Below are 25,563 nucleotides of genomic sequence, written 5' to 3'. Positions count from 1 at the left end.
ACACTTGGGCTTAAGACAGAAATAAAGGAATTAACAGCAATGATTCCGTGTGAAAAGCCTCCGCTGAAGATCAGCAGCCTTTTTCGTTTTTGATTATCGTAGTTTGTAGAGCGCCCTCCACTCTGGTCTGACGTCCACCTTCAGGTCCAGGTGGACCCTCCAGGGACTGTCAGAGCGACCATTCCGTTTTGATTTATTAAAAACCTTTACACACAGTTTGTAAAGCACCTTGCCACATTTAATTCCCTAAAAACAAAACAATTGAAATCCTTTATGGTTAAAGAAGGCCCTATGCAGTCTTTTAAAATAGGGGCAGCAAATACAGAGGGGAAGGCGTCTTTAAAATTAGGCCGGCGAAAACCATGACAATAAGACCTTAAAAGAACGCGTTCATTCCCGGTCAACTGATGCTTCCAGTTATCCAGCATGTATTGGACGAGCCGTGCAGATTTTAGCTCAAGATGTGCAGCCAAGCCAGCGGCATTGTCCAGGTCCGGCCCGGCCAGCTCCACCACACGCCCTCGAGTGGTGACCTTCGATCCGCACAGGCAATTCAGCAGTGTTGGTCCTATCCTGCAGGCTGTGGCCAAACGGCCTCTGAGCACCATGGGCCCCTTCAGGATTCAAGATTCAAGATCAGCAGCCAGTATAGAGATGGGGGCCCATCCACCCGCTCCTTCTTAAAAAAGTTCCACGCAGTAAGAAGGCCGCGGTAAAACACTGGCAGGCTCACTGGTCCAAAGAGTAGTCTCTGTATGTGCTACAGTCTGAAAGTAGTGCCCCTGCTGCCGTAGGTGCACCAGTCCTTGACCTCCTTCCTCTTTAAGGAGATACAAAATACTCTGTGGAATATGGTGGAGTTTGTCCCAGAGGAAATCAACTAATGTGGACTGCACCTTATCCAGCAGGTTAGGTGGAGGATCAACACACATCAGACGGTGCCACAGCATTGAAGACACCAGATTGTTCTGCCTCTATAGGGTAGCTGTGGCCAAATCCATTTCCACCTTTTTAAACGTCCTTCTTTTTTTCCCCACAACATTTTCCCAGTTTTTCCCAATGAAATCTTGGTTGCCCACAAGACCCCCAGATATTTGTCCCACCTGTCCTCCCAACTAGCCTCTCCCCAACTACAAGAGCTTTGCTCTTCTCCCAATTGACTTTAGCCGAAGAGAGGGAACCAAATTCACCAGCAATCTTTTTTAAAACATCTGCATGTCTTTGGTTTCTTATGAAGGCGATAACATCATCAGCATAGCCCGATACATAAAGGACCCATCACACCCTGGAACACTTATACCGGCTAGTCCCCTTCTTAACTTTTGCAGAGGTTCCATGGCCAAGAAGTAGAGCATTCCTGGCAGAAAATATCCTTGCCATACCCCTCTCTGTACTTTAAGAGGGGCACTCAAACCACACTCTCAATGTCTCTACAAAACCTGGATCATGGCTATAAACTCTGGGTTGAAACCAAACACCTGGAGTGTTTGCCACGAGTAGTGATGCTTAACCCGATCGAAAGCCTTTTCCTGATCTGTTCAAATAAGACCAGTCTCAAATGCCAATGGACTGAAGACTTTGAAAATGTCCGGAATTATAGTAACATTGTCAGTGATCAGTCCGCCGGGCACACAGCAGGTCTGATCTACATGGATAACCTCCGCTATTACTTCGCCCGGCCTCGTAGCCAAAACCTTTGATAGCAGTTTGTAGTCTGTGCAGAGCAAAGAGACCGGTCTCCAGCTCTTAATCTGCTGCAGGTTACCTTTCTTTGGTAACAGCGTGACCACCGCCCTGCTGCAACTCACTGGCAGCCTCCCTCCACCCAGACTGTCCCTGAGCACAGTCAGCACATCACTTCCGCACACTGACCAGAAGGACTTGTAAAAATCTACAGGGAGACCGTCTGTACCAGGAGCTTTGCCGCACTTCAAGCCCACCACAGCAGCATGCAGCTCCTCTGCAGACAAAATGGCTTCTCGAGCCGGGCTGGACCTTAGGAAGTCCACCGTAAAATGACCGGGCTCCTTTCGGATTTCCTTTCTGTTCATTTTTATATAGCTTTGTATAAAAACCAGCTGCATCCCTATGTAGTTCTGCAGGCTCTGCAACAGTTGGCCTCGTGTCAGTGCACGGTGAATGGACGGTCTTCCTCTGTCAATTCTTACTCTCTAGACTAAAGAAGTAGTGAGACGGGGCATCCATGTGTGTGATGTTAATGAAGCGAGATCTAACCAGCGCCCCTTGTGCAGTGGCAACCAGCAGGCTGGCCAAGCTGACTCGTTTGTTGCCAGTGCCTCGATATGGCCTCGATCGCCTGTGGAATCTGCCAAGCGCTGCAGAGCGCCACCAACTCTGTCTCCAGGTCTCCCATTGATCTGGTTCTGGTCACAGGAGACATTGAGTGTGTTGTTGGCAAAGCTGTTTAATCTTAGTTTTTCCAACATTCCACCACTGTTGTTAAGAACTAAAACTAGCCCTTGTATTTCTGTACTCTCCCCAAAAGATCTTAAAAGCATTTCTGAAATGTCTGGCATTTAAAAGAGCTGTGTTAAAGTGCAATACTGTTTGTACTGTACTGCACTGTTTGTTTTTACATTTTTTATAAAAACTTAAAGACAGCACCAGACTATGGTCAGTAAAACCAACCGGCATTATACAACAATCTCTAAAGATGCTAAAATGATGCGAAAAACAATCAAATCTGTCTAGTCAAGACAGGGATAATACATTGTCTCCATTGTGTAAACAGGTGTGCTGCCTCTGTGATTTGTTAAAATGTCTCCATACAGCAGTCAGCCCTGAGGAGATGAAAAGACGTCTTTCATAGAGGCAGAGTGGGGCTCAAGGTGATTCCTGTCCATTCTGTCATTTGCGGTTGCCGGTTGCTTATGGCACTACTCAGAATGTCTTATGAAGCGCATTCTTTCAACCCCGTTTGTGGGTGCATAAATATTAATGAAAAAAAAACATTTTTGTGTTTTCATAATTGTGCTCTGATTTTTAACAACTGGCCTTCGACTATTACCTCTACTTTGCAGGAGCATGGTTTAAAATGCCTTGCAAGTAAAATACCTAATCCACCGCTGTTACTGGACGAAAAACGATCTCCCCACCCCATTCCTTCTTCCATTTAGTTTCATTGTCTGCAGTGCTGTGCGCTTCTTGTACAAACATGACATTGAGTCTTTTCATTTCAGCTAACTGAAAAAGGGAGGCTCCTTTTGTGCTGTTCCTTGCTCCATTTACGTTTAAAGTGGCTATAATTAAATAACACAAGGTATTTTGAGAGCTAAGAAGAAAGAAAACAAAAAAACAACAAAAAAATATAGACGAGGAAAAAACACTCAGTCTTTGTCTTCTTCGTCGGCAAGCCTTGTTTTTACCTTTAAAACACGTTTCCCGAGACGGTTTCTTGTACGATGAAGCTGTCCCCACCCAGCTCACCGGTGTTTTCCATGAGTCGTTTCGTGGACTCTATGAACAGTTTCTGGTCCAGAAAACCATTTTCCACTTTCCAATCAACACGTTCCTACAAGAGACCTTTAGTCTCTTGTAGGAACGTGTTGATTTTACTAAACAAGTAGCCACTTTAAAACACCACGCGGGAATTAGAGGGGCAGGACATAGTGACGGATCCATCGGAATCCTCTTCCACAGCAGAGGACAGACTCTGAGCTTCCTTAGAAACCTTTTTTATCCTTTGAGCGGTCTTTTCTTCCCCCAACTGTTTTTCTTTCAGAATACATTTTTACAAGCTCATCATCCATCACCATGTGCTCCTCCTCCTCCTCCGCCCTAGCAGCGGTCTCACTGGGCTGCTGCCTCGGACCAGCTTTCCTGCCTCTGACCTGCCTGCTGGCCCTGGGACACCACCCGAGTCTTCTCCTGAAACTTTTTACCGTTACTTTCTGCACCATCCCCCTTCCCTCTGGTGTGATGACACCGCTGGTGCTGGGCTCAGCCTCCATGGGGGCTGTGTCTCAGTGAGGGCTGGGGGGTCAACGGGGGGCTGGAGGCTCTGCCCTGCTGACATTCTCCTCCGCGCAAACTCGAATCAAATGCCTCTCTTTTCCACACCCGAAACATTTCATTGTGTCCGATGTGGCGTATACAGTATAGTCCATTTCCCCGGATCCAATATTTCAGAGTTACTTTTAGTTCCATTGTGTTGTTTTTTAAGACAATCAGAACTTGTCTCTTGAACGGAAAACATGTTTAAGCTGGGGAGCTTTTCAACATAGGGATATCAGCTTGATAGGGGAAAAAATCTGCCCAAACCGGGCAGATTTTCCCCCTTTCATTGGCGATGAAAGGGGGAACGTTAGAAATTGTTCTTTTGGCCGGTCATTCTTTTAGAGGGAGAACGGGGAGGAAAGTGTCACGGAGGACGACCCCGCTCTCCGCCAAACTGTTAACTCTATCTACGCCGTCCAGAAAGAGCACCACCGCAGAAAGAGCATCATCCTGGTATCAAGCCTCACGACGGAGCCCACCTTCTCCCCCGCTGCCGGACCGCACTCCTCCACGGCTTTACCGCATGCCGCCGAGTGAGGGAGAGAGAGGGAGAGAGAGAGAGAGAGAGAGAGAGAGAGAGAGATTCTGCTGATGGTCCGGCCTTTTTAGGGCGGAGGAGGAGGGTCAACCGCCACACTCGTAAACTGGGCCTGGGGATCCAGCCCCTTGATGTATAATGTCTGGATGGTTATGAGTGTATCTTGCTTATTGCTGCACAGTGTGTTTTACTGCTGGCCAGGTGGACCAGGAATACACACAAGCAATCATGAGATAAGGCGTTCCTCTCCGCATGCTGCAGAGCTTGCGACGTACAGCCTCACAGAAAAAGGCTAACGTTTGGCCCGCACGCGAGGTGATGCTTTAACAACTCTGGGTTTTTGTCGATAGCACGTGAAGCATGCAGATAATGCGTTTTTTCTTTAAGGAACAGTGAGTGTGACCGGCACCCAGGGGGCCGCCGTCCAGACCACGCTGCCCCGATACGCTCTTCTTTCTGTCCCACTCCCGATGCCCTATTTCTTCAATTATTCATGTATGAAGGAGTGTGGCAGTATCTAGAAGTGTGTGTGTGTGTGTGTGTGTGTGTGTGTGTGTGTGTGTGTGTGTGTGTGTGTGTGTGTGTGTGTGTGTGTGTGTGTGTGTGTGTGTGTGTGTGTGTGTGTGTGTGTGTGTGTGTGTGTGCATGTACGTGTGCGTGTGTGTGTGTGTGTGTGTGTGTATGTGTTTGTATAAATGGATCATACAAACTGCACTGAGGATTTTTTTTAATTTATTTTTTTACCCAGTTCTTAATATAGCGTCTCCTCTGTAAAGTGGAGACATTATATTACGTATCTATTTTGTCAACATTGAACTCAAGGTTTGGTTTGTGAGTAGGACGGCTTAAAGAGTAATTTCACCCCCTGGTTTGATCTTCACTCCACCCATCGCACAATTTTGAAAAATGTCAAGAAGTGTGAAGATGAATACCTCTAAAAGTATTATTCTACATCCACATCTTTCCTACACGTTTTTTCCTGATTCCAACCGGGAGATTCCATCTAGTACTGGTAGTCACTGGTAGCACTATCGTTACCGATTTGATCGGTCGATTTGGCAAGCAGCGTTAATATTACCGCGGCTTGTCAAATCTGTCGATCACCAGGATGGGTGTCATATATTTCGGTTTAGAGCTCAAAAATCAGCAGTGCCTCTCTCACAGGAACACTGTCTGTTTGTAAAAGCCATAACTCTCAGCAGCCGTAATAGATAATAACGCTTATTTGGTGGCTTCCATCAACAGCCACTTCAAATCCCTATCCCGGCCTTTCCGTCTTTGATGCTGATGGAAATCCTACCGATACCACCCTTTTTTGCGTGGTTTTGCTTTATTGAAATCTTCCATTATCCGAAACGTCCGAAATATCCTCTATCTCGTCATAGTTCTCTTTCATATTGTCTCCTGTCCGCCTCGTGCACTGGGACAGTGGGTGAGGGGGCGGGGTTAAGTGGTTTTGTGTTCCCTCTTGCAAACATGAAAACACTCCTTGAGCACAAGTACCACTTCAACACCGAGAGACTCGGCTTTGTGTGTGAGCCTGTGTGTGTGAGCCTGTGTGTGTGTGTGTTTGTGTGTTTGTGTGTAACACACTTGACGAGACACACACACACACACACACACACACACACACACACACACACACACACACACACACACACACAGACAGATGAGTGGTAATCCATGCTGTCATTGTCCAGGCTCCATTATTTCTGGCTAAATGAGATAGAGCAGCAGATAGTAGCTTCAGTGTTTTTACTAACAATGCAGCAGTCTACAGCAATACAATACTAAGACCTACTGTACACTCCCAGTATGTTATACGATGGGGCGGTGTTATTTTCCTTCCCTCTGTCGGTCGATTATCATTCATTATAAATGCAGACGAAAATAATTTGCACACAGTACGGTGAGAGTGGTAAATTGTGTGCATTGGCCGTTGACAGTGCAATTACATAGCGGTGTTGGCGTGTGGAGGTGGGGGTGGGGATGGTGCTGTGGTGCTGTGTCCACCCGTCTTCTGTAGCGCTGACGGAGGTAAAGAGACGCAAATGGGAGAGGAAGGGGAGGGAGATTCCTGTGGAGGATGGGGAGAGTAGGGGAGGGAGCCGAGGTGGGAGCCGAGGTGGGAGAAGAGGGTGGGAGGCTGGTTAGGGGAGAGATGAGACGGAGAGAAAATAGGAGCTCTGTCCTGTTATCCCGGCTTCATTAAGATTAGACTCAGGGGCAGAGCTGGGTGTGTGTGTGTGTGTGTGTGTGTGTGTGTGTGTGTGTGTGTGTGTGTGTGTGTGTGTGTGTGTGTGTGTGTGTGTGTGTGTGTGTGTGCGTGCGCGTGCGCGTGCTTTAAAAGGACAGAATACCTGCGTACACGCCAGCATTAGAATTATGTCCTCATAATCTGAGACGCTTTAAAGCTGTTTTTTCTGTAATTTTTAAACATTTTACATGCATATTCTGATTTACTCGCATGGCTACAACAATTTTAGTGCTGTTTTAGGTCTCCATAACCCCAACCAATCTTGTTTTTATAGGTTTTACCACACGACTCTATGAAGCACCTATATGTGTGAGTGTGTGCCCCTGTAAACCGTGTTTTTTACAGGTTGTTCTTATAAACTGTGTGTGTGTGTGTGTGTGTGTGTGTGCGTGTGTGTCTGTGTGTGTGTGTGTGTGTGTGTGTGATTGTGTGCACTCTGCAGCAATGTGCACCACTGTGTAAGCACTGGGAAGATTGCACTTGTTATAGGGCATGTGGGGGAGCAAGGTTGAATAATTGACTTTTTTATTTAGTCCTTACAAATTTATAACATCAGATAGTGAGTTAGGCTTGCTGCACCGGACAGGAAATGAGATTCCGTTTTCTAATAGCTAATATCAGCAAAGAGATCTAAGATGGAGGGAGACTCTGCCACTGGAAATGCCATTGAACTAACAAATACAAAGAAAGTTTCCCCCCGTGGTTGTCAGCGGGACCAGGAAATCCTTTTTAGGAAGGATTCTCGCCATATTATTTTAATTTTCTAAATCCCGAAAAATAGAGACCACATTAAAAAATCAAGAAGTGAGCCATCATCGGGATCATCAGGATTTTTGAAAATGGTCAGAAATGTCAAATGTTTACATTTCTGACCATTTTCAAAAATCCTGATGATCCCGATGAGCATTTACTCCAAATAAACCAAATTTGGCAGCGGTGCAGTGCTTTAAAACGGAGCAGTTATGTCTTCCTGGGTTTTTTGTGTTCAAAAAGAAAGAGGAGCCACCGCGTGCAGATCAAACATGGCAGACGCTGAACCGTCCGACATTTCAGTCTCTTTCACACTCTATCTCTCTCTCTCTCTCTCTCTCGCTCGCTCTATCCTCTGCCTCGCCATCGCGACGCTCAAGGCAGTTTTTGTTTAATGGACTTAAGGAAAAAAAAAATTATAATAAAATGGAATCGACATTTTTCTTCCTTCTCAACGTTAATGTTGAGTAATTTGGAAGACATTTGTTTTCCAGCGTATTTGAGTAGACCTGAGGGTGCAAGGGAGATGACAAGAGCAGTTTAGATTAGATGGTGCTTAACTGTCCCTGTGGGAGAAACGTCCGTGATGGTCCTACATACAGAGCTTATCAGGAAGCAGCGGGAGAAAGGCTATTAACTGCTCATACCAAAAAGCAAGGTTCTATAGTGATATAAAGTGATCTGATCATAGGAACTTATTGGACGCCACAGTGATATTCAGAAATCCACCAAAATGCAAAATAACACCACAAAGAAATTCCTTTCTTATTATGTGCATTCTTTCCACCTTGAAGTAAAACACAATGGTGAGTGTGGGTGCTATTTAATTTAAATTTTGCTCGTTCTTCCGCTCCTTGTCCCGTGTGGGGAACAGACAGAAGTGGGGGAAAAAATAAATAAAAAAATCTCCTTTTCTTGTGCCCCGTAATCTCATTTAACATTCTGGAGGATTTCTGAAAATATTCATCCGTTCGAATCCATAATCCATTCTGTGTCCAAAAAAGTAGACACGTATATAGTAATGCAGGCGTGGAAAAGTGGGCAATCAACTGCTGCCTTACAGATTTATGAAGCGCGCACGCACACACACATACACACGCACGCACGCGCGCACACACACAAGCACACACACACACACACACACACAATTGAAAGCATTATGCCCTGGAGCTACCGTGTTAAGGTCTCACAGAATTTATCAATATGTTACAATAACTATTGTTCATTAAAGGACAGGTTCCTCTTTTTCACTGTGCTTAAATCAAATCCAATGGGGCAAACATTTAAGCCTTGGAAAAAAAAACCCACAAAAAAGCCATAATAAATCCCCTCTGAGAATTTTCTGAGCTCTGACTGAGGCCACCGAGTCAAAATGCAAAGATCCAATGTAACTGCGCTCCTGGATCACCTTCTAGCAAACACATTTTTGGCTTAAATTACGCCGGGGGGACGCGCTGGTGGCGCGCCAATCGATTTGACTCTATTTAATTGTATTTATTTTGATTCATTTTATTTTCCCTCCATGGAAACGAATCAATGTTATCCAAACCTACAGAGGATCTCTTCCCTGAGTCCCTCCCTCCATGGAAAAGGCAGGAGGTGCCGTCGACGACTACATCGGTAAGGAGTCGGGCTGCAGTGGAGGCAGCGAGCACTCAAGCGTTCGACACTCTGAAAAGCCGTCAGTCATTCTGATTCATGTAACTCATCCCCCCACGCTCTTCTGGCCTTTTCTCCGCATCTTATCCTATTATTTTTTTTTTTTTTTGTCCTCGGGCTTTAACTCGGGAGCGCTGGCCGCAGTCTGTCTAGCTCTTGAAGAAAATGGCGACATGATGTTCCTTGCACAATAGGAAGCAGCGGGGAGTGACGGGGGAACGCCGGGGGTGATGGAGATGGTGGAAAGTGGAGAGATCGAGAGATGGGAATCGATGGAGGTGGGAGGCTGCTGAGAGAATTCCAGCGCCATGTCTGTCCCCATGTCTGTCCTTTGCATGTCCATGTCCATTTGCACATTCCTGCACAAACTGTACAGCTTTATTAAAAAAAGAAAAATTAACAAAAAAAAAAACAGCCTTAGTTTACATATGCTTTTATATTTCACTAATATTTTACTTATTGTTTAACATTTATGTTTCATGTATGCACTCAACACCAAGACAAATTCCTTGTTCGTGTAAACTTACTTGGCAATAAAGACTATTCTGATTCTGATTCTGATTCTGAGGTCGACGGGGATAAATTTGATTACTCATCAAAATTCCTTGTTTCCCGATCATTGGGAGTTTACCCCGGTTGGTGTCATTTTCTCCGGTTCGACTGTCGGCAGTGAGGTTAAGAAGTCCGTGTGGGAGGATTCCAAGTCCGATTTAAGGGGGCAAAGTTTTGCAGGTCCATTTCGTAACTAAACACTGTTGATATAGCCAGACAGGCCTGGAGATGGTCGCGTGTGTTTGAGCGGCTCGCCGTGGCGCCAGGTGAACGCAGGCCTGTTTGTCGCGCACTCGCTGTGTTTCCCGCCATAAACCGCTGACATGGTCGTGTGTCGTCACATCTCACCTGCCATGTCGGTGGCAAAGGGGCGGTCCGGCCTCCAGCCCGTGTACCAGCCGACCACCTTACCCCCGGACACCAGGGGCCGCTCGTACGCCCGGCCTCCCACAAAGCCCACGGGCCACACCGACACTCCCTTCGTGCCGCGCATCTATACAGCAAAAAAAGGGGGGAGAGAAGCAGGGCGTTTGTGAAAAGCTGTAATTCGTTCATTTCGTCATCACTCTTATTGCTTTAGTGGAGCCACATTATCTCGCCTTCAACCGCGTCTCAACGCAGCAATTATAGCTATTCAGTGTCGGAACTGCTTAGACCGTTCTAAAAAAGCGAATCCAAAAGTAATTTATGGAAATTTGCGGCAGCCATTTAAAACGGTGAGAAAAGGAAAGTATTTAAATGACACATAACTACGGACACAATACAAAGGCAGAATTAAACAAAAAAGCCAGGCTGAGCGGATGGGTTCCAGAGTTTGGGAGCGACTGTTTCAAGGTCTCGATCACCTTTTGGTTTTTTAATCAACAAACCTCAATTTGGGGTTTTGACCTGTTTGCATCTTCGGGATGAAGTAAGTTATTAATATATGAGATGCCTGACCGTGCAGAGCACTGTACGGTAAGTGATCACAATAATTTGGTAATGCATTCTCAATTTGATATGAAGCCAATGTAAGGAAAGAGTAACATCTCCATCTCCGGGTTGAGTTTGGCAATGGTTCTCTTGGGAGAAACACGAAGGAGTCAGCAACTTAATCTGCTGTTCCAAGCTCATAGCCGGATCACAAATGACACCTTGAACTAGTGTTGAAGTAGCCCGAAATAACCTTTCTTTGTAATATGCTGGGAAAAGAAATGAGAATTTCATGTATTATGGAGTGTTTAACTACTAATCACCTGCTTATACACCAGTAATAGCGGTTAATTTTAACAAATGACATAATTTATTTCTCAGCCATGGGCTGTTTGTAGGTATTAAGTGAAAGATAGAATCAGATATTCCAACAGGAAAGCATGTGTGCAATTGATGAATTATATCAAGATCTATCAACGCTAACAGCTGTTATATGGGAACCGAGTATAGAACAACGCTTTGAATGTGTTACACTTTGAATGTGCCGTGGCAATAACAAGTGGTAACAACCATTGGACTGCATCTAAGCAAATGAGAAGCTGCAGCAGAGAAGTTTCCTGGGAACAACTGGAAATCATCACGGATGAAAAGAAGACTCGAGGGCGAATTCAGGAGGCCATTGCGCGGCTTTGTGTGGCCGCTAAACCGGCGCAAATAGCAAAAAAAAAAAAAGCGAGCGTCTTATTCTCAAAGCCCCCACAAACGGTGAAGTGCACCTCTAACTGCACTGCCGGGCAGACAGCGTCTCAAGCGCCGGTGCTATTTGCACATATTTAAATGAGGCAAAATTGGCCCAGTTTTATGCAAATGAGCCTCATTGCAGAAAACGTCCAATTAACAAACACCGGTGCTAATAGCCACACCCAGTTAGAATGAAGTTATTACTGTCTGCAGAGAGCTGGTGGTAACTGAAGCGCGTTTATAAGAGGTGTCATGCCCAGACTTTCCAGTGATCTGTAAATTATGCTTTGAGATCATTATTATAGTTCTTATTACTGTCACGGCATCTGAAGGTAGCGGAACGGGCAGCAGTCCGTGGTGGTTTTCAAAACACACTCCAAAAGCAGCTCGTTGAAACTTTGAATAATTTATTATACAAAAAAAATTTTAAAGCTACAAACGTTGACCAAATCGATTCTATAATTCCTATTAAACTCAATAGATAATGAAAAAACTAGGGCCTCCCCCAGAAAGTCAACGAGTCGAATCATTAGTCAGAAACCCGTCAGTCGACTGAGATTCTTCAAGTTGAGTAGTGGTTTTTTTTGGGGGGTTTTTTTGGTCAGTCGGTGTATATTACAATAACGGGATAAGACAGATACTGAAGAAGCTTATGAAATGCACAGGGATAACATTTCAATGAGGAATTTCAAATAAGGGGTATCGCGATAAAGTGATCAAAACTAGCATTGAACCACAGATGGCATTGAGCCTCATAGTAAAGGACCATGGACAGCTCCTTCCGGGTGCTGCGGCCCTCAACTTGGTAGAGCAAAATATATTATATATATATATATATATATATATATATATATATATATATATTTGATAAATGAACTGTGTGGGAGGGGTACGTTTAATTATAGATTAACTCATACTATTTTAATGTTTTATCACTGCACATAAACCTAAAACCACTAAGTAAAACCTGGGGTCCCCCGACAGACACTGGCAAAACAAGGCCAAATCGCATTCAGCAGCAAGACTTTATGGGCGCGTTTGCGCTGCCACATCATTAGGGCAATATCTTTTGTGAATCGGACATGATGCGCAATTCACGGTGTTATTAGCGGTCGTAATCTATTCTTTGTTGAATTTGTTGTTTTAGTGGTTAGTTCCATGTTGTTTTTTTCTGCCACTGTCTCTATTTGCCAATCAACCCATGAGGTGCAACGGTCCAAAACAAATTATTCCATTGTGTCCTAAGATCATTGATGTAATTACGTCTTATGTGATAGTTTCCCGTTCGCTGCAGCCGCCCACGTCATGCTCCCCGAATGATCCTTCAAATCTCCCCGAAATCGCTGCTGTCAGCCCGACACCCCGCCACAAAGGGATAAGTTATGCAGTCGCTGGTTCGAAACAGAGAGCGGCCTCCTACGGTGACGTTGAGGAGGCGTGGGAGATGACAGTCCAGGGCAGCTCCCCTTAAAAAACTCCCCGACGCAGTCAAAAATATATTCTGCCGCGCGCTGAGGATATTCACGCCTCGAGTTTGGCGCGAAGGTCGACAAGACCGAGGATTCCTTTCAACCCCTCCAGGTGGAATGTGGTGAAGGCCTTTGGAAATCAGACAGTTGTAATGTTTCAAAGGTAAAGGCCACATCACCTGGAAAATACGAAACAAAGCTGTTTTTGTTTTGTGTCAACGAGCTGAGTGACTTTCTCAACGGACGATCGGCCTGTTTCTTGTCACATTGGATGACTTTTTAAAATGCAATCGCAGGTGAAACAGTGTGAGAGCCGCACGACCCGAAGCGAAGGAGGGAGGGAACGAGCAGAGGTGGGACGAGCAATGCACACGCACACACAGTTTGAATTACGGGGTCTGACCCCCCCTAATTAAGACTTGGACCCCCCCAAAAGAGGTCAAAACAAGGTCGGTGGGCTGTGGAAACATTTCTATATCCTTCTTACCTGTAATAATAAATATTATAATTTATTTCCCTTATTCATGCCCCGAAGAATCTTGTAATACGATTTCAGAGACTCCTAAAGTGGACCATACCGTGAAGCTGCATAATGGTATGAGCCATAATGGTATGGCTCAACCCCCCGCCGAAGAAATAGTTGACATCATTTGCACTCCACTAAAGTTCCACTTCACAAATCCAAACCCTAGTTCGAAGTATATTCCACCTTAAACAGCTTTCATCACAGCCCTGTATTATAATATGCAACATAATATCTCTACACTTTAACATCCTTTAAATTTAAAAATTGCCATGTTTTACTATTGTTCTATTTTGCAGTCTGTTTCCTGTGTTGTTTGGGGAGGCCTCTGTAGATCGGTGGTTTAGGACTGTGCCCATAAACGTAGAGGTGTCCTTGTCACCCCGTTCCCGGGTTTTCTCGTCTCCAAAGGAGTGCGCCTTGACCCACGTGGATGGCGTTGTCTAAAGGGAAGGAGCAGATAGCTCCCCTCCCGCCCACTCTCATTGCTCTGCTGAGTTGTCAGTGGAGCTGTCAAGAAAATGCAACTTGTAAATGGTCCTGACTGCACAACGTATTCTCCCTGTTATCCCTGCACCGGACGTTTACAGTGGCTTCAAAGACGAAACTTGATGAATTGTGCACGTCCAGGCTATTGATTCCTTTAATAGAGCCTCTGAGATCTCTATATTACAAACACCGCTTTGTCTGTTTCCACTCCTTGTTTCCCTGGGGAATGGAAACAATGGAAATACCAGTGTTCTTAAACGATCAGCGCAGAAAATCTTGGTGGACCTCAGTACCTCGGTCAAACCTTGTACCGCAGAAAACGGGATATTTGTGAGAAGAGGCCTTTTTTTGCGTGGGTTTCTTCCAGGCGCTCCAGTTCACAACCACCTCCAAAGACAAGCAGGTCGGGCTGAAAAAAGCACTCTGTGCTGAACTCTATGAGTGCGTTGGTTAAAAGAAAACAAAAGGAGAAAAAGAGCAACAAGGGAGAAATGCCTTTTAGTGTATACTGGCAACCCTGACAACTCTGGGAACTGGCAACCCAGAGGAGCGTGAAACTGTCCTGAGAAGTGTAAGAGAAAGGCACGCGTTCAAAATCAAATCATCCAAATCACATTACGCCCGCATCAGTCTGCATGACAGACTGATGAGCTTCAAGTTCATCCGAAAATGGGTGAGTGCGGCACTCAGGGACTAACTGAATACAGCACGAGTGAAACTGTGTTTGGCGGAGCCGCCTTCCACTTTCACACTGAATGAATTCACACGCGGCCGGAGGAGGAAGAGAAATAAATGGGAGACGGAAGTAGATGGGTGGGGGAAATTGGAAAGAAAGACAAAGGAAGAAAGGACAGGAAGTCAAGAAAAGAGGGCGTGAAGATGTTTTGGTTTTTTTTGCGTGTATGAGACAAAACTGTCTTTGTCCTCAAGGGCGGAAATGTTCTGATGCGGGCGATTGTACTTTCTGAGCGCGTGTGTTGTTGTTGTTGTTGTTGTTGCTGTTGTCGTCCTCGTGGCTGATGTTAGGGTGTGTGCGTGCGCTGCATATTTTTGCGTAATGCACGTTCTCCGACCACCCTGAACCTCATCCCTTCGGACGGATCTCCATATCTCGCACCCAAACAGCCTCTGGCCGGTCCCCAGTGCGACGGAACAATCCGGAGAAGCCACATCAGTGAGACGCAGCGTGTTAACCATCGGCGTCCTGGCCTCAAATGTGCACAGTGAGATTGTACTCACTGTACATATATTAAAGTGTAAAAATATGTCGTATTAAATAAATGCATCATAGTTTGTGCAATGCATTAACATAAGTGATGAAAGTGCTTGCGTGTTGTTATTGTTCCATTTATTTGTTCAATAACAGTAACTATTTATGAATGTATTTTGTACATGTAAAAGGCTTAAATTTGTGTGTGTGTGTGTGTGTGTGTATATATACAGTATATATACACTGATCAGCCACAATATTAAAACCACTGCCAGATGTGAATAAGAAGTGAATAACATTGCTCATCTCGTTCCAATGTCACTTGTCAAGAGGTGGGATATAATAGGCAGCAAGTGAACAGTCAGTTATTGAAGTTGATGTGTTGGAAGCAGGAAAAATGGGCAATTGTAAGAATCTGAGTGACTTTGACAAGTACCAAATTGTGATGGCTTGACAACTGGGTCACAGCATTTCCCAAACAGCAGGTTTTGTGGGGTGTTCCATGTACGCAGTGGTTAGCACCGACCAAAAGTGATCCAAGGAAGGACAACCGGTGAACCTGTGACAGGGTCATGGGCACCCAAGGCTCACTGATGCACTTTGGGAGCGAAGTCTAGCCCGTCTGGTCCAATTCAACAGAAGAGCTACTGCAGCACAAATTGCTGAAAAACTTCATGCTGCTATGATAGAAAGGTGTCAGAACACAGTGCATCACAGCTTGCTGCGTTTGGGGCTGTGTAGCTGCAGACATGTCAGAATGCCCACGCTGACCCCTGTCCACCACAGAAAGTGCCTACAACGGGCATTTGAGCGTCAGAACTGGACCATGGAGCAATGGAAGAAGGTGGCCTGGTCTGATGAATCATGTTTTCTTCTACATCATGTGGATATTCCGGGTTAGGGTCCGATCCCATCCAGCATCTGTGTGATGTGCTAGAACAACAAGCCTGATCCATGGGGGCCCCACCTCACACCTTCCAGGACTTAAAGGATCTGCTGCTAACGTCTTGGTGCCAGATACCACCGGACACCTTCAGAGGTCTTGTGGAGCCCATGCCTCCACAGAACAGAGCTGTTTTGGCGGCTCGAGGCGGAGCAACACTAGTGGTAGAGTGGTTATTAGTGGTGGTTTTAATGTTGTGGCTGATCGGTGTGTGTGTATATATATATATATATATGTGTAGTCTCAGTGTCAAGCATCTCACTGCGCATCACCCTTTATACACTATATACACTATATACACTATATATATTATATACACTATATATACTATTTATACTATATACACTGTATACATCTCATCTCTCGTTCTCAGTCCCTTTTCCACAGTCTGTCAGTATTCACTACATTCACAATGGCCACGTCCCTTACCGTGAAATAACACGGGTCCTCACTTATCGACCAATTCGCTGGTCCTAGAAACGGAACTCGGTCGTTAAGTGAGGAGTACCTGTATATATATATATATATATATATATATATATATATATATATATATATATTTGTATATATATATATATTTGTATATATATGTATTTTTATATATATATATATATATATATATATATATATATATATATATATATATATATATATGTATATGTATACAACTCATGTTGTACACTGGGGATGTATTGTAATGGAAATGAGGCCGGTGAGGTGATGAGAGTGAGTTTGGTCTGACCTTCCAAAAACACACTATTCCCTCCGCCCATTACGAGTGTCTAACAAGCCTCTGAGCGATGCATGCAGCTTTGAAGCTCCACGCCGCTTTAAATGGCGTTGCCCCCTGAGCTAACCCACTCGAGCTGCCTGTGCCACGCTCAAACCCTCGTTCCTCTCCCCCACTGGCTGCTACTCTCTCTCTCTCTCTCTCTCTCTCTCTCTCTCTCTCTCTCTCTCTCTCTCTCAGGTCATTTCTAAAATAACTGACTTGTTAAAAAAAAAAAAAAAAAAAAAAACAGAGGAGGAGAGTGTGAGTGGGAAGGGGCAATGGAGAAAGAAAGAAAGACGGGAAGGGAGGTAAGAGGGAAATCCAGGCGGCGCGACGGGTCCCAGATCGTTCCTGGAAAGCAAATCGTTATTTTGGCTTTTTTAGCGCGTAAGACCAAGTTTGACTGCTAATTATCTCCTTTCTAAACACTCGCTCCCCCCCCCCCCCCGAGTGCAGTTTCACACTCGGGAAGAATACCTTGAATAAATGCGCAAGACGCTCTATGAAACCGAGAGTGAATTAAGGATTTCTTTTTGCTTTTAGGACGACAAACGCTGCTCCGCGTAGCGCTCGGAGTGCGCGTGAGCAGATTGAGAAACGACGCCTGTGGTTTAAAGCTTCATTAAAGCCTGGCTCTGTGCAGTGCAGAGGAGGAGCCTGCCTCCGCAACCTGAACGACATCTGTCCGCGTCTGACGTTCGCGCAGACTATCTCCGCCGAAGTTATTGTTTTTACGCGGCCAAATTGAATTTTCTCCACCGCCGACATGATAGATTGAAACTCAGTTTGACAGCGAAAAGATGGGGGCGGGGGGGGTACGATGTTTATGGAGGGTGCGCTTCAATACTACGATATGAACAGAAAGTGCGCTGCAGAATTTAATTCACTGAAAAATTGACAAGAACCTTAATAAGGCTTTTTTTTGGGGGGGTGGTCGGGTGGGGAGTCAGGGTTAATGGACTTCAAATGCAATTCTCTTCACAAAAAGCTAAAATTATTAAATTTTCCTCGTAAAGGAAACAAACATGTAGCGGCTGAAACCCGTTGAATAAACTACCCCTGAGAAATATACCAAGTCTCGCCTCTGGACAAGGAGAACGAGTTCTGTGGATCCCCCAGAATAATTTTCTTATTCCGAATGTTTTTATTCCAATGACCAAAGAAAGAAAACCAAAGAAACAGACGCCTGTAACTATAATTCTCAAACTTTTCAAACTTCCCAAGACGCAGCTGCATCAAAGAAAAAGGAATTTTGGGGGCACAGAAAAAAAACAAAAAACTGAAGCTCTCTTAAAGAGCTCCCTAGGGGGAGTTTCTCTCTCTTTTTTTCCAGATAGGGGTATATTTCATGGTTCGTAAATCAAGAAATGTCAGTACAATAAAACTACTTTGGTGTAAAACTCGACAGAGGTCTCCTTCTTAGTGGCAACAAATATTTAATATTTATAGGCATCCGGCAAGATATTATTAATACATTATTAATATAATAGTATCTAATACAGCATGAAGGAGTCTTATGTCCGTTGTATACATGTTATGACCAAACGGGTGTCGAAGGGCCGAGCGTTGAGGCGATGGCCGCATCCATCAGGAACACACGTAATGTGTGTCTTTCTCTACCGCAGAACAAGCGCGTTCTATGGGATGTGTGATCAGGTCGTTTGCATGTACAACGGGAACCACAAGGCAGTGGGTTTTGTGAAAAGCTAAAAGCTAATCGATACAAACAACGGTGATCAAACTGTGATCCAACGTTCCGAGATGCACATGTGGGGGGGCCCCGGGTTTAAATCCAAACCGGGCTCCCAGTGCCTTTGAACAAAGGATGGAGATACATGTATTTATGTCAGGACGTAGGCCTGTGTTTACAGATGCTTGTGACCTTGGCGGTCGGCAAACACCAAATTGAACAATTCTCCCCAATTCAATAACTTCCCCGTTCTCGAATGTCATTTTCCAGGACTCCCATCGCGCGGCAAACCACTTTCCGGGTGGACTCAGCTTGACCTTTCGACCCCGTGCGCCTGAGGACCCCGCCGCGTCTCGACACCCCGCATTGCCGCCTGACAGTTCCCTGAACCCTTGTCCTTTTTCAAACATTACACGTGATGTCTGCTCGGGGCCGGAACGGCTGAGCCTCCCGGGCGGACGGAGTCGCGCTTTAAGACGTCTCTGAGGCCCCTGTCTCATTATCAAAATGGATATCTTCACCAGCAGCAGACGCCGCGCTAAGATAACAAATAATTCATCATCACCTCAGATGTAAAATCATTTCGGATGCGACCGGGTGTGTGACAACCCCGAAGTCCTGACAAATGACTGCCCCTGCAGTACAGTCAGTAATGCATGCCATTTATGAGTAAACAAAAGAATAGCGTGGGTGACAAATAAGACGCTGGGTGCATTTGCATTTCATTGGACTCCCGGACAGCGGATCCTATGCAGCGCGCAGGCTCTGCGGGTGATATAGCGGGGTCTTAACCTACCTTTTTCGCAAAAAAGATAGACAGGGTGAAGATTCTTCATGATAATACTATATGAAATTCATAATTGATGGGCCGGTTTCCTCCCCCGACACCGCCACTGATCATTGAGGCGTTTTTTTAAAGACAAGTGCACGGGCGGTTACAGGGCCATGGTCTGATTTTAATCACGTGTTATTTTTTTTTATTTGTGCCTTATTAATATGCATGACGGAGGAGAATGGAGGGAAAGAGACAGCGGGAAAATGAGCGGGCGAGAGAATGAATGAATGAAATTAGTGTGTCGGGGGGTTGGGGGGGTGGGGGGGTGGTAATGATGAAATGAAATGGTGACGCAACAGAGCGGAGATTGGCGCAGCCGTGTGCTATGGAGTGCCAAGACTATTCAGGCTCCCATTCAACTCAATCACCAAAGCAGCTGATTTCAGTGATTAGCGCAAGAGGGTGGAGCTCTTCATTGAAATCACTTGGTGTCGTCATCGGTAACGCGGGCGAAAACCTGCGCACTGGAGGCTCCACGGCTGCCTGTCCATGCAATGGAGCATGGTACTGGTGCAGGCTGGGCGCCCAGTGGCTTCAGTGGGATGGCCAGAGAAAAACAATGAGAGGTCATGGTCGTGTGTGTGTGTGTGTGTGTGTGTGTGTGTGTGTGTGTGTGTGTGTGTGCGTGTGTGTGTGTGTGTACGCGCACGCACGCGCGCACTATGTGAGGGTATTCGGGTTCCTGCGGCGCACGGTACATTTTGTGCAAAAACACAATTCAACACGCTGGGTGGGGCTGTAGCGGAGCGGAATGGAAGTCAGAGTGGAGGTCACCGACTCTACACTGTCGCGGTGAAGTGGGAGAGAGAGAAAGAGAGAGGCGGAAGGTGGAAATGCCAATGAGGATTGGCAGGCCAGCAGAGGGAGGGGAGAGGGGAGCAGGGGTCTCTCTGGGGTTAACTCGATTCACTTTGAAATCCATGGATTGTAGAAGTGGATTTTCTCGGAGCCCACACCGTGAAAGACTGTTATAGGTGTTCTTAAAGGGATTAACATGTCAATGGCGCTTATTGTTGCAACAGAATCGACGAGACGATATTTGAAATTAACCTTCCTCACAAATAGGACACTAATACTAAAGGTCAGGACACACTGTGTGTGTGTCATACAAAACAATCCTCTCCAACTAGGTGCCAAAAAGCGCTGTTACACCACCCAACGGATGATCTCCACTGTGTTGTGTTTTCGCTGCGATTTATCTCTACCCACCGCACCCCGCTACCACCCCACCCTTACCGGTGTCTTATCTCGGCTGTTGTGGAAAAATGCAACTTAAAGGGAGGCTTTGTGGGTTTTTTTTAACCTCGACCTTCAGCCCGAAGGATTGACATTAGAATCTTTGGAACCGAAGCCGTAGCTTTGGAACCCGTAGTGAGAGAACAGCTTCAGCCTGCCATCCAAATGGGTCACCATCATCCCGGCGGGCCGCGGTCGGCCGAAAGATATCGCCACGGCTGGACAAAAGCAAAAGCTTGAGAGAAGGAGTTTGGCTCCTTCTTTGGCTGTTGATGGACTAACACCGCGATGCCGCAAACCTCATCGGGACAGAGCCCCGACGATCCTTGATGAGAATCGTCGCCCGATCGTCGGCCCCAAAAAGTCTCGAGTTGGTGGTCTGCCCACACTACAGGACTGTGTCGGAAAGACGAAACCGCGTGTGGGATCAGGGGGCTGTTTGTGCCGAGCTTATTGCAGCTCTCAGGCAGCCGGAATGCCTCTGTTACACCCCACCGCTCAGCCTTCCTCTGTCCCCATCCGCTCCTTTCTCTTCATCCTCCCACTGACTCAAGAGACAGAAACGTTTCATTTCGTCACTCTCCGGCAGAGGTTGGTTCCTTCTCTGCCTGTCTCACTTTTCCCCGAGATCGACACCCCCACACCGCGTCCCCCATCACACCCCATCCTTCCCCACTACACTATGTAATTATGGTAATTTGCCCACGGTGGGTTTTTGATTAAATTGAATTTTCTTTCTCCCCATCTGTTCTCCACTCAGCCCCTTCATCTTTCTAAAGTTGTCTTTGTGGCGGCCTCGGTCTTCACCGTCGGCTTTTTAGCTCCCGGACCCATTTGATCGGGTTTGTACAATAATGCACATGGATCTTGCTTTACTGAGATGCCGCGCGACATACTGATGACAATTTGACAGCAAGATTCAAACTGCTCGGCGGAGTGGAATGTATGTAGGCTATGCTAAACTTTCATGACACTGTAGAATCTGTTGATATAAAATGTCCAGTATAGACATAGACATAGATTTCCAAATATTGCGTGCAGTCTGACTTCAAATATCAGTGTTTGCTGAATGTTTTTTTCAAGAAAGGCACAATCAATGGGCCTCCACTTCATTTGATCGCTTTAGAATTAAAGTTTAGAATTAAATTAAAGAGTGTAAAATTTGCCAAGTTTGCAATTCTTCCAATATATAAATCCACATGCATCCCAGTTATCCCTCAATCATATCATAGGATTATGTTAAATCAGACCGATTATGATGAATCAAAAGGCTGCCACATTTGGAAAACTTGCCACATAGAAACTATATTGCCAATTAATTTCATTGGTCAATTATGTGTTTTCCACAGAAGTATTTTTTTTTTTCTTGTTACATCAAAGTTGCACCCTGATGTGCTTCTGTAGAGACATGCAGAATCAATTGTGCTCAGCGTGAAGCTGAATTTACTGCAAAGCCTCGACTGGCTACCTCCTAAAAAAACAACAACAAAAAAATGCAGACTGATTGCAGAACATTGAGGACAGATGGAGTTCACACTATTAAAGCTCTATAATAAAACTAGAGAATGAAGAAATGATAAATAAATGAAAGATATCCATGGACATGCTATGACCAAAGTCCTGCCGCCTTGGCTCGAGGTCAACCCAATCAGGTTAAAAGTTAAAAAAACATGCAAAAATTCCAACATGCTGTCCACTGTGTGAACTCCTTAAGGTATGCTGCTGAAAAGACGGCCTCTTTTTCTTATCTGATAATATACTGTATATCTCTGGGGGAAAAAAGACATACCAATTCTGACTCGAGTGGTCAAAAAAATTCCACCCCTGGTACCTGCTGTGCCCTTTCAAATGTCCAAAGACACCACAGCATTGCTGTCATTGCATTTCACAGGAAGGCCCAAAGGCAGAATATGTTCAAAAACTAATGGCAGCAAAAGTGACTACTGTATGTGAGGTATGCATGTGTACGTGTGTGTGTGTGTGTGTGTGTGTGTGTGTGTGTGTGTGTGTGTGTGTGTGTGTGTGTGTGTGTGTGTGTGTGTGTGCGTGTGTGTGTGTGTGTGTGTGCTTGTTGGGTATCAGGGGCACCACATAACTGTGCCGAGGTCATTAACCAAGCAGTGTTCCATTGACCGACGCCCTATTGGCATTCAGGAAAGGCACCGGCTACAATGTGTTGCGTGCATAATAAACTGCTGAGACCTCTGACTGATGTGTAGGACACAGAATACACCCCTTATCTTTCTGCGTGCACGAGTTTTCCTTTCCACCTGGCTTCTCCCACCAACTCAACTTGTCTTAGAGAAAGAGACCTTTTCTTGGGTGGCTTGTTAAACATTTCCTACCCCGACAAGCGTTTTTTTTTTTCATGAGGGGGGAGCCGGTTACCGATTTGGCCTATTACTCTGCAGTGGGTTTTCGCCCACGACCTGAAAGCAACCAAAAGCTTGGGCAACTGCCCTGAAGTAATCAAACAACCCAGAGGAGGGAAAGGATATGGTTTAATAGATCGATTGATTGCTAAGTTTGTAAGTAGCAGGTCGTGTCGGTAGATCGGTCGATTGCCAGACAGGTGGATGAGGAGATAAAAAATGGTTGCTTTCCATTTTTCTTCTCAATTTCCCAGGATGAAAATAATTTATTTTGTGGCAGAGCCATGAGGCTTACTCACCTGCAGGTTATTACCGCTGCTTGGCAGCCTATTTTCTCTCGATGACAGGCCATTACCTACATAGAGGAGGCGCAGGCTAATGAAATGGACATGGACACAGTACGCAGCTATCAACAAATCAAAATGTGCGGAAGCACTAAACCACTGCTCTGCCACCATGACTCTGTGCATGGGTGAGGGCAGACCTGAGGAATGCGGCGATGGAGCGGGATAATCCTCAGAGATGCATGAGCTAAGTGATTTCTTTCCGTATTGATTACAAGTCAGATTGTAGGTTCTTATTCTTCGGATTATGAAATTTGAATGTGATGAATTGGGCTGTCATGTTGGAAGTTGAGCGATCTTCATTATATTTGCAATATGTCATACGGTTGTCTTTGGTACTTTCAATAAACTGGAACCTTGTATTGTGACAGAAACGTGTAATTTAGGATATTTTCTGTCCCTCGCAAGCATGCATCTGTGTTTTTAGCCAACACAGGAAGAAGAATATGTGTGTGCCCTTTCCAACCAGTATAATTAATCTCTGTGTTAACCGGAGGGGTGTAGTCTAATATTACAAGACGATTAAATTAGGACTGATCCACAGCGTTGAGCCACCAACATGCTGATCCAGAGTGGCAGCCCCTGGACGAAGTGCCAAATGGCCTACTACGTCTCAGCCGTCCTCCTCAAAGGACAAGGACATACAAAGGTGTGGACCTCACCCAAACAAAAGCAGCTAATCTGTGTGTAGTTATGTTTTCCAATATTATGAACTATTATGATGATGATGATGATGATGATGATGATTATTCTTCTTCTTATTATTATTGTTGTTGTTGTTGTTGTTGTTGTTGTTGTTGTTGTTATTATTATTATTATTATTATTATTATTATTATTATTATTATAAGTTCCTCCTACCTCTTCGAACAGTTCCACGCTGTAGGTGTTATCATCGTCCGCGAAGAACACCACCCCCGCGTCCCGCCGGCTGCGGTGCTGCCTCAGCCAGGTGAGCGCCGCGTTGCGCTGCTCGGTGGCCCGGGGCATCCCGGCGCGCTTGAAGCGGCGCGGCGTGAACACGTTCAGGTGAGTGTGCGACACCCCGGAGCGGGCGAGGAAGCGCGCCACCAGCTCCGTGCGCGTCGTCGCGTCCTCCACCACCACCCAGTGGAACCCGGGCACCTGGCGGAAGGCGGTGGCCAGCCGGGTGAGCTCCGCCTTCTGCACCGGCCGGGTGTAGGTCGGGGTGATGGCGTGGATGACAGGGAGCGCGGACCGGTTCGCGCCCGGCGCGCCGGTGCGAGCCGCCCGGGCGCCCCGACCGGTCGCCGCCCGCGCCGGGGTCCGAACAGTCCGCTTCGTGTCGATGTCGATCATGATGATGACGATGAGGACCCACGGCAGGAGGATGAAGAAGCGGCTGAACAGCACCGATTTCATGGCGAAGTTGGAGTTGCTGGAGAACGGTCCGAGCGTTGCGCCCTCCGGTTCAGTGCGTCCATCCAGCAGCAGCGGCGCATCCCACGGTGCTGAGAGACCTCTAGAGACTCTCCTTCCCGAGGGGCTCCAATAGCGGCATCAAACTTGCGGGAGTCAAGCCCTCATCTCAAATCCCTCTCTTGGGATAAACTCTCACATCCCCGTCCCCGGTGGGACCGTGCCTTCTTCTTATTTGTTCCCTCCGCCCTCACGCCGTTCCCCTCTCGGATAGGACCCGAGTGCACCCCTCCGACGCACACGCACGCAGCCCTCCTCCCGCGCCACCCCAGCGGTCCGTGGTCCCGGTACGCGCCGGCGGTGAGGCACCTCCGCCCGGGATGGAGCCTCTGCTGCGAGTCGGTGTGAGCGGAGCAGGTGCAGAGAGCGCTGAGAGAAGGCTGGAGGAGGAGAGCTGGGATGGGGAAATGAGCCATGGGAGAGAGGGAGGGATGGAGAGACAGTCAAAGAGAGAGAGAGGGGGGGGGGGCGGAGGGGGGGAGAGAGGAAGAGAGGGGAGGGGGTGAGGGAGAGAGGGCTTTGTTAGGTTGTGAGAGAAACCCATCAGTGTCCGCTGAGGATAAACCCAGCTGAGGGAGAACGGTCGTTGCTTCAGCCGTTTGCTTTTTCCATAATAATCATTATCATAACTATCATAATAATAATAGTTATTATTATTATGATTATGATTATTATTATTGTTATCATCATCATCATCATTATCATTATCATTATCGTTATCATTATTTGTGTTATTATTATATGTCACTTGAGGGGGTGGGGATTTTTGGGGGGAATATTTACCATATCTAGGCTTTAATGACCACCACTAGCTAC

General features: G+C 46.1%; 1 protein-coding gene across 1 annotated transcript in view; it reads right to left on the bottom strand.

The window, feature by feature from the left end:
- The window catches only part of b3gat2 (beta-1,3-glucuronyltransferase 2 (glucuronosyltransferase S)), a gene marked incomplete at both ends in the record, with an annotated part of 31,854 nt that extends 7,164 nt beyond the window's left edge, over positions 1 to 24,690 (bottom strand). The window contains 2 exons of the mRNA XM_080016717.1: positions 10,122 to 10,266; positions 24,169 to 24,690. Coding sequence (XP_079872843.1) covers positions 10,122 to 10,266; positions 24,169 to 24,690 — 667 coding nt within the window. The remainder of the gene's footprint in view (positions 1 to 10,121; positions 10,267 to 24,168) is intronic.
- Positions 24,691 to 25,563: the final 873 nt, after the last annotated feature.

This window comes from Zeus faber, assembly GCF_960531495.2.
Source record: "Zeus faber genome assembly, chromosome: 16".
Taxonomy (NCBI): Eukaryota; Metazoa; Chordata; class Actinopteri; order Zeiformes; family Zeidae; genus Zeus; species Zeus faber.
This window is presented reverse-complemented; position numbering and strand designations above follow the sequence as displayed.